The following is a 16,427-nucleotide window of genomic DNA, read 5'->3' as shown; positions in this document are numbered from 1 at the left end:
TAGCACTGTGTTAATAACATTCACCTGTTCCAGGCCAAAAATCAACAGGTGAATGTTATTAATTACCTGGCGTATTGGAAACCACTACACTATGCAATTAAATTCCTACTTTAGTGCCAAGTAAGGCTCGAAAGGGCATTTATAACAAGCTGGAGCAGACATTTTGTTGCGTAACCAGTGAATGCTCCCCCCACTCCTGTACATTCATCAAATATTATTCACCTTACTGCATTATATGGCATATCATATGTGGTTATTAAAAAGTCCGATTCCCAACCAAAAATATAACACTTGCACTTAAGTTTTGCTTGGAATTTCCAAGAGCCCTCCATAAGTGTAGACACACTGCATACACATGTGAAGAATCAGAGTCAGAATTTTCTATTTGCAACAAACTTGACTGGCAGTGTACCCCTATTCCATTTTACTTCTGGGGTGAGAATTAAAATCTGATCCAAACGTCAAGACACACCTGATTTACTGCATGATTATACAAAAACAGAATGACAATGCGCCAACAACAAGAGAAAATTAACTCTTTGTGACTTTTATTATTGGCTGAACACAGAAAAGTTCATAAGGGTCCTGGAGTTGAAGGGAAAAAAAATCTGCCATGTTGTCTGGAGTGCTCGAGTTGCTTGCACACGCGCGCGCGCGCACACACACACACACACACACACACACACACACACACACACACACAAAGCTAGTGTAAACCAAAAGCAGTTACAACCATGTTTACACAGTCATATCCTAAAGTTAACTGAAACAACAAACATTTAAAGAAAAAATTATATTCAATCCATATTTATCTTTCTACAAAGTGCCACATGACATTCTTCAAATAAATTAAAAACCAGGAAAATCGATAACCAATAGCTATTGTATTAACAAAACCAGGTTCACTTCATATACATCTATTTGCTACTAACTGCCAACCTGAATCTCATGTCATCCGTGACGTGAATTGGATCAATTAAAAGAGCTTCATGGATTTAATTTCGTTTTAATGTCTGCACACCAAGAGGCAGGGAAAAGCTCCTTTATCACAAGGACAGAGCTCGTTAATCAACCTCATTCATTCCCATTAAAAATGTTTCTGTTAAGTGCCATGCTTTAATTCTTCATCAGACCTCAGCCACTGCCAGTTGTCAGTGTGGGTTCTCCCACATCGACTCAGACGTGGCTCACTGGCAGCTGTGTCATGGCATTGGATAGGAGGGGCTGGAACAGCAGTGGGTTTGGTGGTTGAGCTGGGAAAGAAAAAAAAATTAGATGCCATGTGATGCCCCCCTCCCCTTATTCAAAATGGCTCACCTCTTGATTAATGGTATGACATCTAAACCATTGTTTTGAAGCACTACATAGTTGTCCATCCATCCATCCATCCATCCATTATTCAAACTGCTCATCCTGCTCTCAGGGTCACGGGGGATGCTGGAGCCTATCCCAGCAGTCATTGAGCGGCAGGCGGGGAGACACCCTGGACAGGCCGCCAGGCCATCACAGGGCTGACACACACACACACACACACACACACACACACACACACACACACACCTAGGGACAATTCAGTATGGCTGATTCACCTGACCTGCATGTCTTTGGACTGCGGGAGGAAACCCACACAGACGCAGGGAGAGTATGTAAACTCCACACAGAGGATGACCCCCAAGGTTGGACTACCCCGGGGCTCGAACCCAGGACCTTCTTGCTGTGAGGTGACTGCACTAACCACTGCACCACCGTGCCACCACTACATAGTTTGTGAACTTGGAAATGAACTTTGACGTCCTTGGAGAATATTGTTCCAACATGGTATTACACCCTCAAAGTCTTGGATCAGGGATTTAATATGCAACACCGATTACCATAGTGTCCTTAAACATAGCATTTTTCTTTACAGGCCACAATATAGACACGACAACATGTTTTCTTGCAGGCCATGCATGGCCAGACAGGCCGTTCAGAGAGCCAGTTTGAATGGTTCCTTGCTGGTGATGGGAGTAATTTCTTCCCATAACCATTATCATAGTAATGAAATGTGTGCATGTTACCATCCATGTAGGTCAGTGTCGGGAAAAGAGGCAGGTCTCCGGAAACATAGGAAGTGTATTGTAGATCATCCATCAAAGGAGGACTCAGCTGGTCAGGAGGAAGTGATGTCACCATTGTAGACATATTACTCGGGCTGACGTGTTTCTTTTGACGAGCTCGGCAGTTTTGGAACCAAACCTGGAAAAGGAGCGAGAGGGGCAAAAAGGGGAATTTCGGTTCAATTTGTCTTAAAATTTGAAGTTGCACCCTGCTATTTCAGTGTTTCCTGCCCTCTCTAATTGAGCCGCATCAAACTAAACATTTGTCAATGCCACATTTGTGTCACCAGCAACAGACTTGCTGCAGATGTAAAGTGGTTTAGCTATTCGCCAAGGGGAAAAACATTCAATTTTTGTGTCCTGGATGTTGCAGTAGTTAAAGAGCAAGTAACACAAGACAAAATGGTGTAGTTCGCTGTCCTTACTTTCAAATCCATCCAAAAATGCAAACCCATACATCTTCTATTCAGAGTTATGACTAGATATGCTTCGTCTCCGGGTGTGGCCAGAAGGATAAATTATGTCAGTAAAAACTATGCGGAAGATGGGCCAACCTGTATGACCCTGCGGCTGAGGCCAGTCCTCTCTGCCAGTAACTGCAGGGTCTGGGCGTCTGGGTTGTTGTCCGTAGCAAACTGGTTCTGCATCATCTGGAAATTGGTTACAAGTTGGAGTGATTATAAAATGCCCCGAGGAATCACCCAACGCCGTGCGATGAAAGCTTGAAATAAATGTTCACATGGCTCTCTGTGCAACAACTTTCACAGGGTTCATAAAGCTATGATCATGACAAATACTCAAAAAATGCATGGACATGCTCCGTCCTTAAGTGCCAAACCCCTTACAAATACCAAGCGTTCAGACGAGTAGTGCACTGATACATGCCAAATGTACAGAGTAAAGATCTGTTTTTCCCTTGACAGAGAAAAGTCTGGAGCTGCATTTCATATCGTTAAAAGACAACAACCAGGGCGTCTGGGTAGCGTAGCGGTCTATTCCGTTGCCTACCAACACGGAGATCGGCGGTTCGAATCCCCGTGTTGCCTCCGGCTTGGTCGGGTGTCCCTACAGAGGCCCTGTCTGCGGGTGGGAAGCCGGATGTGGGTATGTGTCCTGGTCGCTGCACTAGCGCCCCCTGTGGTCGGTCAGGGCGCCTGTTTGGGGTAGGAGCAGCGTGATCGTCCCGTGCGCTACATCTCCCTGGTGAAACTCCTCACTGTCAGGTGAAAAGAAGCGGCTGGTGATGCCACATGTATCAGAGGAGGCATGTGGGAGTCTGCAGCCCTCCCCGGATCGGCGGGGGGGGGGGGCAGTGATCGGGACTGCTCAGAAGAGTAGGACAAGCCTCTCTTAGCTCATGTTGGTTACTATAAGGGAGCATGCAGTCCTGTGATCTCCACCATGACCCGTGTCCTCCAATTCCCCTGGAGCTTTGAATGAAACTACATGGCGAGTGCTTGGAGCTGAATGCACAAACCCAGGAGGAGTGTAAATTCCTGTCATGTCCACTTTAAATAATATTTAAGGCTCAACATGTAAAGATGCAATCCTACAGATTAGTTTAGCCCATTTCATTTCATTTTTTCTTTGCAGGAAAATAAGTGTTTCAATCAAATGTAATGGTTAGGGTTCAGAAAACGAAACGCTGCCGAGTGTTAAATTCTCCAATGCACTTTATTGATCAGTCACATCAGCTGAAAAGCATCAGATCGTCTTGCATCTGTGCTTATGCAGGTTACAAGGAGGAAAGCTTCTCCTATATTGCTAGGTTTGTTCAGTTGTGATCGTTCATGCAGAGGTTCTTTTGTCACCAGTTTTGTCAGCAGGGGGCGCCGTCTTAAGAGAGGACCCTCACCAGCAGTAAATGACTCAGTTTCACGTAGTAGGTTCACTTCAGTTAGTGAAGGTGAAAAAGAGGATTTGTGAGGCTCGAGACATGGAGGGTGTATGAGGGAGAATAGGCACGATTTAACCCATCTAAGAGCCAACTCTGAGCTACAGGCCAAACAACAATAAAACGGCTATTGAACACCTTTGAACAGACGCATTATCGTCTCCCTACAAAGGCAAGTACCTTTAAACGGGGGTGCGATTGTATGTTGTTTCCTGAGGATCTGGAAATGTTTTCCACTCAGACGGCATGCAGCCAACAGCAGGCCCGGGGTTGCAAATGGCTCATTGACGAAGACCAAATGAGGTTGATGTGAGGAGCAACACATGGACTACATTTAAAACCAATCAACAACCAGAAACACTAGTGCTGAAAACACCCAGGAAAGAATTCACAACTTGTTAAACCGCAGCAGAAACGGAGCAGCCGATGACCTTAAAGATCCAAACGTTAAACGGTGCAGACTGGGCACCTTTATAAAGTGAACTGATATTTTAATGCCAGAGGATACTTCAACATGATGCCAATCAGGGCGGCATATCCAATCTGCACAGGATTTCTCCCAGCAGGATTAATGCCTCACCTCACACGAGGACAAGACCGCTCAGAAATGGGTCTACAGTGTCTTACTGCGCTGGCCCGCCTCATTGCTGGAAGTCGACCCAGTCAAACATCTGCATGGCGAGCTGGAACAAGCCATTACAACCGGAGATCAACTGCCAGCAAACGCAACACCGTGCAGAGAGTTTGAGTCAGCGCTGGCTGGCATCCCTGTGAAACACTTGCAAGACATCTCAATCAAGCCATCGTAATAAATTAAGGTTGCTCTGAGGGCAATCGGGGATGCGCCGCAGTATTAGAAAGGTAGGAAGGCGTACCTAACGTTTTCAACTGACGGCTGTCAAAAGTGGTGCGAGGGTAAATATTCCTGCCACTTCCCTGAGACTCAACATCTCTGGCGGGAAGCCCGCCCCGTCTAGCCTCATCATGGTGAGATTATAAATCATTTTTAAAGACCGCTTGAACAACACACCCAAACATACCCGGCGTGTTCGCCAACTCGCATTAGTGTGTGCGATATGCAAACACGGAGCCTTGTTTCCTCAGGATCAGTTACCTGTAACTGGTCCACAGTGAAGCTTGTTCTGGCCCTCTTGGCTGGTTTTGACATGGCGCCGATAACGTCCTTACCCAAGAGTGCGTCGTCGCCATTTTGTGCTCTCTCTCTCTCTAACAGAAAGCACACAGGATACACATTTTAGGATCTCAACAATCTCGATTTTGACCAATTGTTAGATTATGGCAGGTGTGGGGAGACCCCATGGACAGGCCACCAGTCCATCACAGGGCTCACACACACACACACACACACACACACACACACACACACACACCTAGGGACAATTTAGTATGGCCGATTCACCGGAGGACATGGAGGAAACCCACGCAGACACCGGGAGAACATGCAAACTCCACACAGAGGATGACCCAGGACTACCCTGGGTCTCAAACCCAGGACCTTCTTGCATGACTGCTGGGATAGGATCCAGCATCCCCGCGACCCTGAGAGCAGGATAAACGGTTTGGATAATGGATGGATGTTAGATTATGGGGATTACCCGTCACCTGTGGCATGAACCATTCTGCTCCCCAAAAAGTTTCTTTGCATTCCCAGTTCAAACCAATGGGTACCGACGACCGCAAGCTCACAATGCATCTTGCTGTCAGCAGAACCAATCAGTTAAAATAAAATCATTTCCAAATTTAATTTTGGTTAATAACGTGCCTCTACATACAGTTGGGAATTTAGGGGAAAATCGAAGACATCTCTTAACACACAAGACACATGCATATGCACCGAGTCCTAATGAGCAGTCAAATTAGATCGTGTTGCTAATCACTTGATTTAATAGCCATTTTAAAACATCTCATTGGCATGATAATATTGGTCCAAATCAGCAACGAGAGCATTTGCATTTTTTTTTTAATCTCTTCCGCTTGACAATCAGCACGAGGTGATGTCTCCACTGCAGCAGCATGCAGATAGCGCCCATTTCAAAAAGATGACCCCAGGTAAGGTAGACCGAATCTAAAATTTAAAAGAGTTTGCATCCCTCATGCCAGCTCAGACTACTTGATCTTCATTTATCATTACACACTCAGGAGACTGTGCCATACAACTGTGGTGACAAACAGGGGAAAACTGAGAATGGACGCGAGTCCATTGTACATCGTCAGCCATGGTGATGTACCTCACCTTGGCCTCTCGTTATCTCACACAAAGACACAAACACCGTTTCCTTGGTGCAAATGTGCCAAGCAGAACATGCCATCATCCAGTTTATCCATATAACATATCTACCATTTCATCTCTCCCTCCATTTAGCATTAGGTGCACCTGAAGAGGTCCATGGTAACACCCCGGAGAGCAACCCATCGACCAGCACCCATCCATCCATCCACTCGTTAATTCATGTGCCCAGTCCTTTCACTCACTGGTTTCCTGGGTCCGTTTGATACTCTCCATCATCTCGTAGTGTGTGCGGCAGAGCACCCGGTCGTCTATCAGTCCAAATTCCTCCCCGGTGTTGAGCTGGCGCTTGCAAGAATTACAGGAGAAGCAAGCCAGGTGGAAGGTGCTGCCACGCGCCCGACGCACCCAGTCGTTGGAATGGATGTTACGACCACACCGGGCACAGCGGGTCCCATACTTCCTGAAAAACAAAAGGAAAGGCATATATAGCTTCTTTGGGTTTTTTTTATGGTGGCATCCATTTAGTTATTTAACCAAGGCTTCAGAAACGGCAATAAATGCTATCACAATCCACATGATTGTGGCAAAGGCAGAGGGATGAGATATGACCCCCTCTTATTCCTGGTCAGAGGCCGTTCAAAACCATAACCCGGTTATTTTCTTAGGGCACTCGTTCTTTTCTGTTCACCATTTTGGACTGTTTTCAGCTGACCCGTCACCTGTGAAGGATGACCCAGCCTCCACAGCTTCAAAATGTCATACCAAAACTCTCTAAAGGGAGGGAATTGAATGGAGGGCTTGAGAAATTATTGATTTATTTCAAGGATTCAAATACTTAGCATTTTGACTAATTTCAGAAAACACTAATGAATGGAGGAAAGACACCATCCATGTACTGGCAAAGCTGGGATTCACAGTAAAAACAGATTCCAATCAACAGACACGTAATGAAGCTTGTAGGATAGAAATGTCCAGAGAGAAATGTGAGGGGAGTCTGTACTTGGGCCTACATACTCATCTTCTTTTAAGAAAGGACCCGACTCGGATGCTATGCAGGACCATGTGTGTGCAGATTCTTTCAAAAAGAAAAAAGAAAAAATAGTAGAAATAAAACTTTACCATCTGATTTTATTTTTAGCAAAACCTGACAGCGGAGGATTAATGAGTGAAATCAGCCGGAGCAGTCCTATTAAAAAAAAAATAAACATAAAAGTAACAAAACGAGAACATCACTAAGGGATTTTATAGCCACCATGTGCCTCTGTAATACACTACTGGATGGAAATGGTGTTAGATATTGTAAAATCCCTCTACAATATAGCTGCATCGCAAACAAGATCCGAACATCTGCCCCTTTTTTGCGAAGCGCCTTCTTCAGAGCATACAAAGAAAGGTTGTTTTTAAAGCAGCATGGTCCCAACAAAGCAAAACGGTTTCATATACACGTGTGTTTGTTAATAAGGCCCTCAGCTTCAGCGAGGAGCGGCGTTGCAGGCCAGCGGCGGCCCAGGGAATGGCTCAGCATACAGTACAGGAGTCCAAGTACAAAACATCACCCGGCATTTGGGGAACTAAGTGTGTTTTCCTAACAACAGAAGACAACAACAAAAAAAGCCAAGGCCCGTTGAAACGCCACAAATCACTGGGCTTGAAATTTCACTCCAAATGATCGTCATTAGGCACTCGGTGGCGATGCGCGTTAGTGAATTTGAATAAAGCGCAACAGAAAAAAAGGGTCTTGTTTTACCGGAAGTAGTCCAGCTTGCAGAAAACCTGTTTGTCTTTGATGTAGCAGCTCACGTGCCGCCCCAGCGACGCCTGACACGCGTTGCACGACAAGCAGCGCACGTGCCAGCACAAGTTGTTTACCTGTGGTGGGAAAAAAAGGGTAAAGATAAAGATGATGGTGGTGGTGGTGGTGGTGGTGGGTGGGGGGGGGCGACGGTCTGTTTCCTACAGCCAATACATCTAGAACACCGTTGGTTTACGAGAACACTGAAATTGATTTAAAATATAAACGAAACACTCAACGGCGGGGAAAGTGCTGAACAAATAAGGAGCAAAATAATCCAGTGAGTCAAGTCAACTCTTTATGAGGCAGTACAAGCCCGTTTCATGCCATAAGCAACCACCAGCTGTATATATATATATATATATATATATATATATATATATATATATATATGTAAACTACAGAGTTGGGTTCCGAGTGGCTCGTGGTCGTTATACCACCACCCTCAACTCGTGTCCAAGGGCGTTGCGGGGTTCTGATCAGGGACGTGACCTGACGAGACGAACCGACCTTGAGGAGGTATCGGTCCACGATCTCCAGGCCGCAGTTGGCGCAGAGGACTCGGTCCGGCAGGGAGACGTTGGTGGGCTGGGCAGAGGACGACGAAAATGACGAGGTTGGCGAACACGAGTCATCCTCGAAAGCATCGTCGGGCCCAGAAGAACCCTGTTTAAGAAGAAAAACAAAATAAATAAATAATAAATATATATATATATATATTCAAGCCACTTCTTCAAGAACCACACGGTCCGCTCCAACGAGGAGAAGGGCTGTGATAAAATGTAAAGCTGGTTCAGAAAGCAAAACAAATGTAACTCGTTCCAGTATTTGTTTAGGTGTATAACTATAACACGTCAGAATTTTAATAAACAAAAAAAGCACTATTTGCCACTTGCTGAGATTTGTTTCCAATTTGCTGTACTTCAACAACGTTAAGGTAACGTCTGATAAACGCCCAGCCTATTTCAGCCAAATTCGTTGAGTTCTGGCTGTAAGAGGAGCCCATACAGGCCCAGATGACATTAAACACTCGATCTCAAAGAGAGGCTCTTATTAAACAAGTTTGATTTATTAAGCATTATTACGTGTGATGTGTTCACATATTTGAGCGAAAACAAACCGCCCTCGGCAGCCTGGCCTTCCTCCGACATGACGACACAACGCGCGAGCCTCTTCGTAAAAAAAAAAAAATGTTTCCCCGGCAACGAGCAAAAACTCATCCAGAACACCCCCCCCCCCCCAGTGAAATTCTTCTCACAACTTGACTTGTCAGTCTGACGCCAGGTAGCTCCCCTGCTGCGAGCGCAGCTGAAGCTCGTTTGTTTCCAATCAGCGCACCTGAACGGATCGGTCAGCCGGCTTCGCTCGGCCTCCGGGGACGTGACCACCCATCATGTGTGGACGGTGCAAACATAACCAGCTATTATAGTCGATCAAGTTTTAAACGTGGAGTCCAGAGTTTGTGCCCTGTGGTCTCTTCACACCCACACAGTAGGCCACATAGTTCGAATAATTCATTCGTTCCTTGTCCCATTCCTTAACAGCCGTGTGTTGGAGCCAATAAATGTGCAAACAAAACAAAAAAAACCAACAAAAAAAACAAAAAACAAGAGACGCCGTGGACGTCGGTTGTTTTTCTCTTGGCCACCATGGTTTACCATGACAAATACAGAATTAGGCCTGTAATTGAGGTGCGTTTATTTTGGGTGCTGTGCGGTCCTAGAAGTTTTAGAGACAAAATACAAAACTTGTTTAACCGCTAATGACGAAAACCTGCTACGGCTGCAGGCCTAAAAGTTATAATTTTCTACTTGAAGCGTCGAGCAGTTAAATATTTACACGAATTATCACAATTTTACATAAATCAGGTGTTCAGCTTAACTTACCGCGCTGTGGGAGACGGGATGAAACATTGTAACAAGACTTGGCGCGCTACTTCCAATAGTTGCTACATTGTTCTTAATGCAAAACCAATCAGGCCTCTTTCTTCCACAAAGACCACAAATTGTTTTTTAAACCGCTGCAGATTTGAAATCCAACCTCTTCTCTTTCCCCCCTGGTTTGCCAGCGTACAGGGAGGGCTCAGGACCGTCCCGCGTCCTCCTCGAAAGCAGTCCTCCCTCACATGTGGCGCGGTGCGCAGTGTTGTGTTGTCATTTTAAAGCCTGCGTGTCCCTGCGTGGCCGCACCTCCAGCTCCGCGGCATCCCTGGCTGCTCCTGTGTAGGGGGACGCCAACCAAGGCTTGTTTGGCTGTACGCATGCACGACGCATCACTCCTGCCAGTTTTCACATGGTCCGAATTTAAGGGCGCTAGATATTTGCCACCCCCATCCACTCACTGTCCAGGGTACGAACGCTTTATTTTTACCGCACCACTGCGCTGGCAAGCGCGAGTGGGGGGCTGGTTGGTGCACTCCCCGAGTTTTCTGCAGACGGGCCGGATCTGCTTCTGAAGACTCACGTTATCAACCCAGATTCACTTTAAATGACTGCTGGTACGATGGACTGGTCGTTTAAAGTGGAGCACTTTAACGGCTTTGCCAGCGCAGTAATACTAAATAGTAACGATTTTGCAAAAAAAATGCCATTTTTTAAGGCCTTCAAAAGACACCTTAAAGTTGAAGTAGAAAGTTGAAATTTAAAAAATTTGAATTAAACTTTGACTAAGTATGAATAGCCGCAACAAATTTCAAATCCCTAGCTCTTACCGTTTTCGTATACCGGCAGAGAGAAAATTTGGCTTGATTCAGTGTGTACATATATATATATATATATATATATAGACGGAGACGCTTTTTTCACCAAATTGGGGGGCCTTATTTTTTAGAAAACCATCATAGATTCGACCAATTGCGACCACAGGGCTGTTAGATAATCGTTTGGACTATGCATTAGAGAGCTATATCTTCCCATAAAGTCACGATGACGTCACAATGACGTCACCAAACTAGATAATTTCAAACTCGATTTTTGTGTAAACCAAACTTTTTTAAAGTCCATTTTACACCCGGAAGACATTGAGCTGGCCCGAATTTGAAGAAAAATCGTTAGTGGGGAATCATTTGAGGAGTCCAAAAATCAGCCGGGATTTGTTTCTTTTTCTTCCACTGAGAAAATCGCACTTAAAGTTGAATGATTTTTCAGAGGTGACAAAGAAAAACTACGTGATCGGGGCGGCTTATGTTGAAGCTTCTACTGCTTCTCTAGGGTCATGGAGCTCAACCAATACAGCTAAAGCTTCCTTGTGTGCCATAAACCACGTTCAAGACTGGATCTCGAAAAGCTGCACATGGGGGGCCACGCCCCCAAATCGGTCAAAAATCGCTAAAATCACCAAAAATCACGTTTTTCCCGATTTTTTTCTTTCGATTTTCAAGGTTCGGTTATGACTGAACCACGTGTTGGTTGATCTTGAAATTTGGTAGCAGTGTTAATTTATGTGTTAATTGATAGCAGAATTGAAATTATGGAAATTGGGCTTAAGCTACAGTCGCCACGTGCACTCAAAGTTTGCAATTGGAGAAATATGAAATTTCGTAATTTTGTATTTTCTCCGCTTTTGAGTGTCACGAGTTACTGTGGTCGGTACTACGAACATAAATCAGGTTATGATGACAATAATTGTTGCTCTTAGTGTCACGTGATGACAAAATAATTAAGATTTAATAACATATCTGTTAATTTTAGACCGGTTTTAGAGTTAGACCCGTTTTCCTTTAGGGATATTAGTACACTTCAATTGTGTGTTATTATTTTTTGTTATTAATCATTCGGGTGAGTTATTTTGAATTCGTGTTTTCTGATCTTTGTGTGCAGTAGGTCAGACAGAGGGGTTAGTCTGAAATTGGAGCTCATAATGTTGGGCGGCGGCCCCTCAGGGTCTTATCGTGCTGTCACTTTCAAACACCAGTCTTGCACACAAGAGACCCGCATGGTTAAAGCCTAGAAACCTGACATGAGCCAAATTTTGAGTTGAGCATTGTGTTTTTAATGTACAAGTTATAATAACGGCTATTAACACGGACATAGCGTGCTCTGAGTAATTTAAACCGATCGCCAGACATGACAAAATAACCTAACAAACACTGACAGACAATTAAACCTTATCTGACCGAGACGCCCAGCGTGACCCTGCATGGGGCATCCCAAAAATCATAACTTTCTAATTTCATGAGCGGTTTTTATGTAACTTTACAGTTATTTTCCCCGAAAATTATTTCCAAATTGATTTGTATTATTACATATGATTTTTGGGGTGTAAACCACGATCCAGGATCCCAGAGACTGGACCGGTACTACTACTGCTACTACTACTTTCGGCTGCTCCCGTTAGGGGTCGCCACAGCGGATCATCCGTTTCCATCGCTTCCTGTCTTCTGCGTCTTCCTCTGTCACATCAGCCACCTGCATGTCCTCCCTCCCCACATCCATAAACCTCCTCTTTGGCCGTCCTCTTCCCTGGCAGCTCCATATTCAGCATCCTTCTCCCAATAGCATCTCTCCTCCACACATATCCAAGCCATCTTAATCTTGTCTCTGGACCGGTACTCCACATGATTATAAGCCACATTGAGGACCGGATAGGTGAGGGCACTCCTGTTATGATGGTACACAGTAACATGATCTGAGACTGCTATGCTACCCCCTCTGCTGTGAACTGACGTCACGCAAGCTAACGCAACGCGCGGTATCAGCACAAAACGAGAGAGCAAGCCGCGATCTCCAGGGCGGTTCACCTGAAGTCCTAACCCGCCTTCCCTCCCTCTCCCGCTCCAGTCTTCCGTGGGTCCTTACACCGTTCATAATGGCTTGTTATTATTTATTTCTGTCTAGGTCTACATTATGATTCAATCCAGCTTGATGAGTCCCTCTCAATCAACTGTTGTAGGGTAATGTTATGCAGCCAACAGCTCCCCCTGGGGGCACTGATTGATGTATACTTGCCTTGTGTAAGTTGCGTTATGGGCACAGCCGGTGAATACACGTTACTAAGCGACACAGCCCGACTCTGTCTGTTATTTATATGCACCTACACTTGCAACATCAACTCTCCAGTCGTCCCATTCCTAAATGTCCTCTTGTTACGCGTCCCGACACCTAAGTCTAACCTCTTTCCCGCCCAGATGCAACGCTGCACTCGCAGAAGTCCTCCTAAGCGTGCGTGTCGTCGTGTTGCCTGTGCGGTTCTGCCACCTCGCGGCATGGAGGCTCCCGAACTCCAGTACGGTTATACTGGGTCAGCTTCACTCTTAGATCTCCTAGCAGGGATTCGACATCCCTTCACCCAACTTCCGCTTTCCAAAGACCTAAAATCAGAGTCGCATGACTGCCGATCCCTCCTCCCTGATTAGCGGCAGTTTACTCGTATATTGCCTACCGGTTTCCCCTTCAGGCCTTGAGTGGTAGTGCTTGGCACTGAGCTAAAGCCTGATCAGCTCGTCCACTAGTCCCCCTTTCTCGAGACGTATCCTGAGCGAGGGGCGTGCCCACGTGATTCCGACCAGAGAGACTCATGTTATTTGTTGCGTCTAATGGGTTAATTAGCATTAGCAAGAGACTTTAAACGCCTGTATTTGTCGTGCATCTATTGTTTTTATCTTCCCCATTTCAATCCCTAGTAGCTATTCGTATACCTTTCCAGACAGGGATATTGCAATATAATTATAAAATTATATCCTAACAAAATTGAGATTCCAAACTGTAACCAGCTTCTGGCCTGACTCGAGACCTAGGAGCCATGAAGTACCCTTATACTCTTACCGTTACACTTCCACAAAGAGTGATATTTAACCAAAAACCAATACACTGGTTGGCCTTCTGAATGGGGGCTTGATCGTTGAAATTCCTTTATTGTGTGTGAAAAAAATTCAGTCAAGTCTTACTTGTGTCTTAATTAATCTTATGGACATTTTACTTCAAGTACCTTTTGGCTGAGCTTGAAGGTAAAAGAGCATATTGAAGACTTGATATCAGAATGTGGAATGGGGACAGTCCCCATTCACCTGCTTTTGTCCTGATTGTGAATACAAGCCGCCTTCATTATAATGTAAAAATTATTTGATACAATTTTATCTAAAATGATAACAGTAACAAAGTACTAGCTCTTCACATTACATGCAAAAACAAAATGAAAAACTGAATTTAAAAGAAAGACCCATATAAAGCCTATAAAAAGAAGGAGCTTAAAATTAGACCATGAGAGTGCACACTGCACCTTAATAATAACCTTATAGGGACGTGCACGCTTCACCCTCGGGTGGAGAAGGGGCATGAACATTGGATATGATAAGCCTGAATTTTGTGTTGTGGAATTTATTTATTTAGCCTTTATTTAACGAGGAGGATCCCGTTGAGATTACAAACCTCTTTTTCAAGGGAGACCTGGCCAAGATAGGCAGCAGCAATTAGAAAGCACAGATACAAAATCACACAGTTGCAAAATTACACATTTGAAAACACAAACAAAAGACAACCAACATTTAGCACAAAAAGTTAAATTACAAGCAGATTATAAAAAACAAGTACATGTTGTGAAATCAGCTTCAAGTACTCTCAATTATGATTTAAGCTGGCTCAGGGAGATGAACTCTGTACGTTTCCAGTTTGAATTGAACTGGAATTGAACTAGAAATGGATTGTAATTGTGTTGAAAATTGCCATTGTGCAGTGAACCGGCAACAGGCGATAAGGTTCAAGTACAAAACTGGACTTAACTACTAGTACTACCAACTACTGACTAGTACCAACTATTGTAAATTTCAACGATTATTAACACACTGGAGCTTAAAAACCCCAAATTTATGTAGATTGAGTTTGTAATACAGAGTTGAGTTAGATAAATGATAAATACATTTACATTTGTTACTAAGAGTAAGAAAATCACTACACGGACCCTGAGCTGCAATGAAATTTGCCTTATTACTCAGAATTCACCCTCAATATGTAATTGTACACAAAAGCAGGTGAATGGGGACTGTCCCCATCCTAAATTTTGATATCAAATCTTCAATATGCTCTTTTACCTTCTACGCCTTTTAGTGCACCGTTGCAAAGCTCAGCCAAAAGGTACTTGAAGTAAAATGTCAATAAGATTAATTAAGACATAAGTAACACTTGACTGAATTTCTGTCACACGCGATAAAGGAATTTCAACGACCGAGCCCTCATTCGGAAGGCCAACCAATGTATTGGCTTTTGGCTAAATATACTACATCTCTAATGTTGCACTTTCTGCCACTGAAATCCTCATATGACGGCGTCAATTTACAGAATGCGGCCTGAAATCTGTGGGCAACAGACCAAAATCCACACATTTACGGCGTTTTCAGCCCACGTGTATATCTACCAGTGTTGTATCACGGCAGCAAGGAAATCAGATTTTCTCTAAACCTGTGATCCAAATCTATTTTTAAAAAAACATTTTTTTTAAAAATCCTTTTCAATTTAACATGGAAAAAAAGCATCGGACCTTGCTCACAGGTTCCTGTAATTCTGGCAAAGCTTTGAATTCTGCAGACTTTCTAGTCCCTCGGTTATTTGCCTCATCACCATGATTGCCTTAGACAGGCATTGTATCCTGGAGGGACACTTAAAAAAAAATCCATGCACCAGCTTTCCCCCTATAAGGTTCAGTATGGATTCTGTGTTTCCAGACTGACATTATCTCTGTCCTTCATCTTTTGCATGTAGTCCCGGTGGGCCGCTGGGAGCAGGTCAGAGGTCAGCACTGGGACTGACTCAGGTTCAGCAGACATCAACACCGTCTGGCAGCACACGCAGGGGAATGGTTCACCAACACACTGCCACGGCCTTACAAAACAGCCATAGCACGGACGGACTAACACGACTCGCTCAGATTTCCTGTGTGGAAGTTAAATTTAGTCTTGAGGGTGTGTGTTTTATTTTTAATTATTATTATTATTCAATTGGCAATGTTTAAGAGTAACAAGCCTTTATTTATAGGGCGCCTTCTGAGGCAGGAGTTCGGGGGTCACAAGGCACTGTGGGGACAAATGAAGTAGAAACAGGGCGAAAGAGCGGAGAAATAACATGGATGAAGACAAAAATACGACACAAGATTCGTCGAGAAACAAAGCTGCACGTTAAAATACACGTGAGAAAGACGGGGACCAAACAGCTTTTTACACCCTGAAATAAACAAACGTAGCAGATTTGAATCATGGAGTTAAAATTAAAATTACGTTTTTACTTGCAGCAAAATGCTCCTCTAACATATGGGGGACCCCCCCCAAAAAAACCCATCTGCAACCTGATTCTTCACTTCCCCAAACATAGTCAGTGTGAATACAGTGTGAATTTTTCAAGGTAAAATGTTGCATTATGAATCTAAATATAAAAGGCTTTATTTATTTGATGTCTTTTGGTAGAAATG

The 16,427-nt window shown here is 44.2% G+C and overlaps 1 protein-coding gene across 1 annotated transcript; it reads right to left on the bottom strand.

Moving 5' to 3' along the window:
• Window positions 1-2,187: 2,187 nt before the first annotated feature.
• Window positions 2,188-9,989, bottom strand: LOC130124420 (LIM/homeobox protein Lhx8-like; the record flags this gene model as incomplete). The annotated part of the gene is made up of 7 exons (XM_056293878.1): window positions 9,920-9,989; window positions 8,544-8,699; window positions 7,989-8,110; window positions 6,484-6,701; window positions 5,105-5,217; window positions 2,651-2,746; window positions 2,188-2,235 (listed from the first exon to the last, which is right to left on the bottom strand). Coding segments are annotated over exons 1-7 (780 nt in total), but the record flags the coding sequence as incomplete, so codon positions are not given.
• Between the last annotated feature and the right edge of the window lie 6,438 nt (window positions 9,990-16,427).

This window comes from Lampris incognitus, chromosome 14 (genome assembly GCF_029633865.1).
Source record: "Lampris incognitus isolate fLamInc1 chromosome 14, fLamInc1.hap2, whole genome shotgun sequence".
NCBI lineage: Eukaryota > Metazoa > Chordata > Actinopteri > Lampriformes > Lampridae > Lampris > Lampris incognitus.
This window is presented reverse-complemented; position numbering and strand designations above follow the sequence as displayed.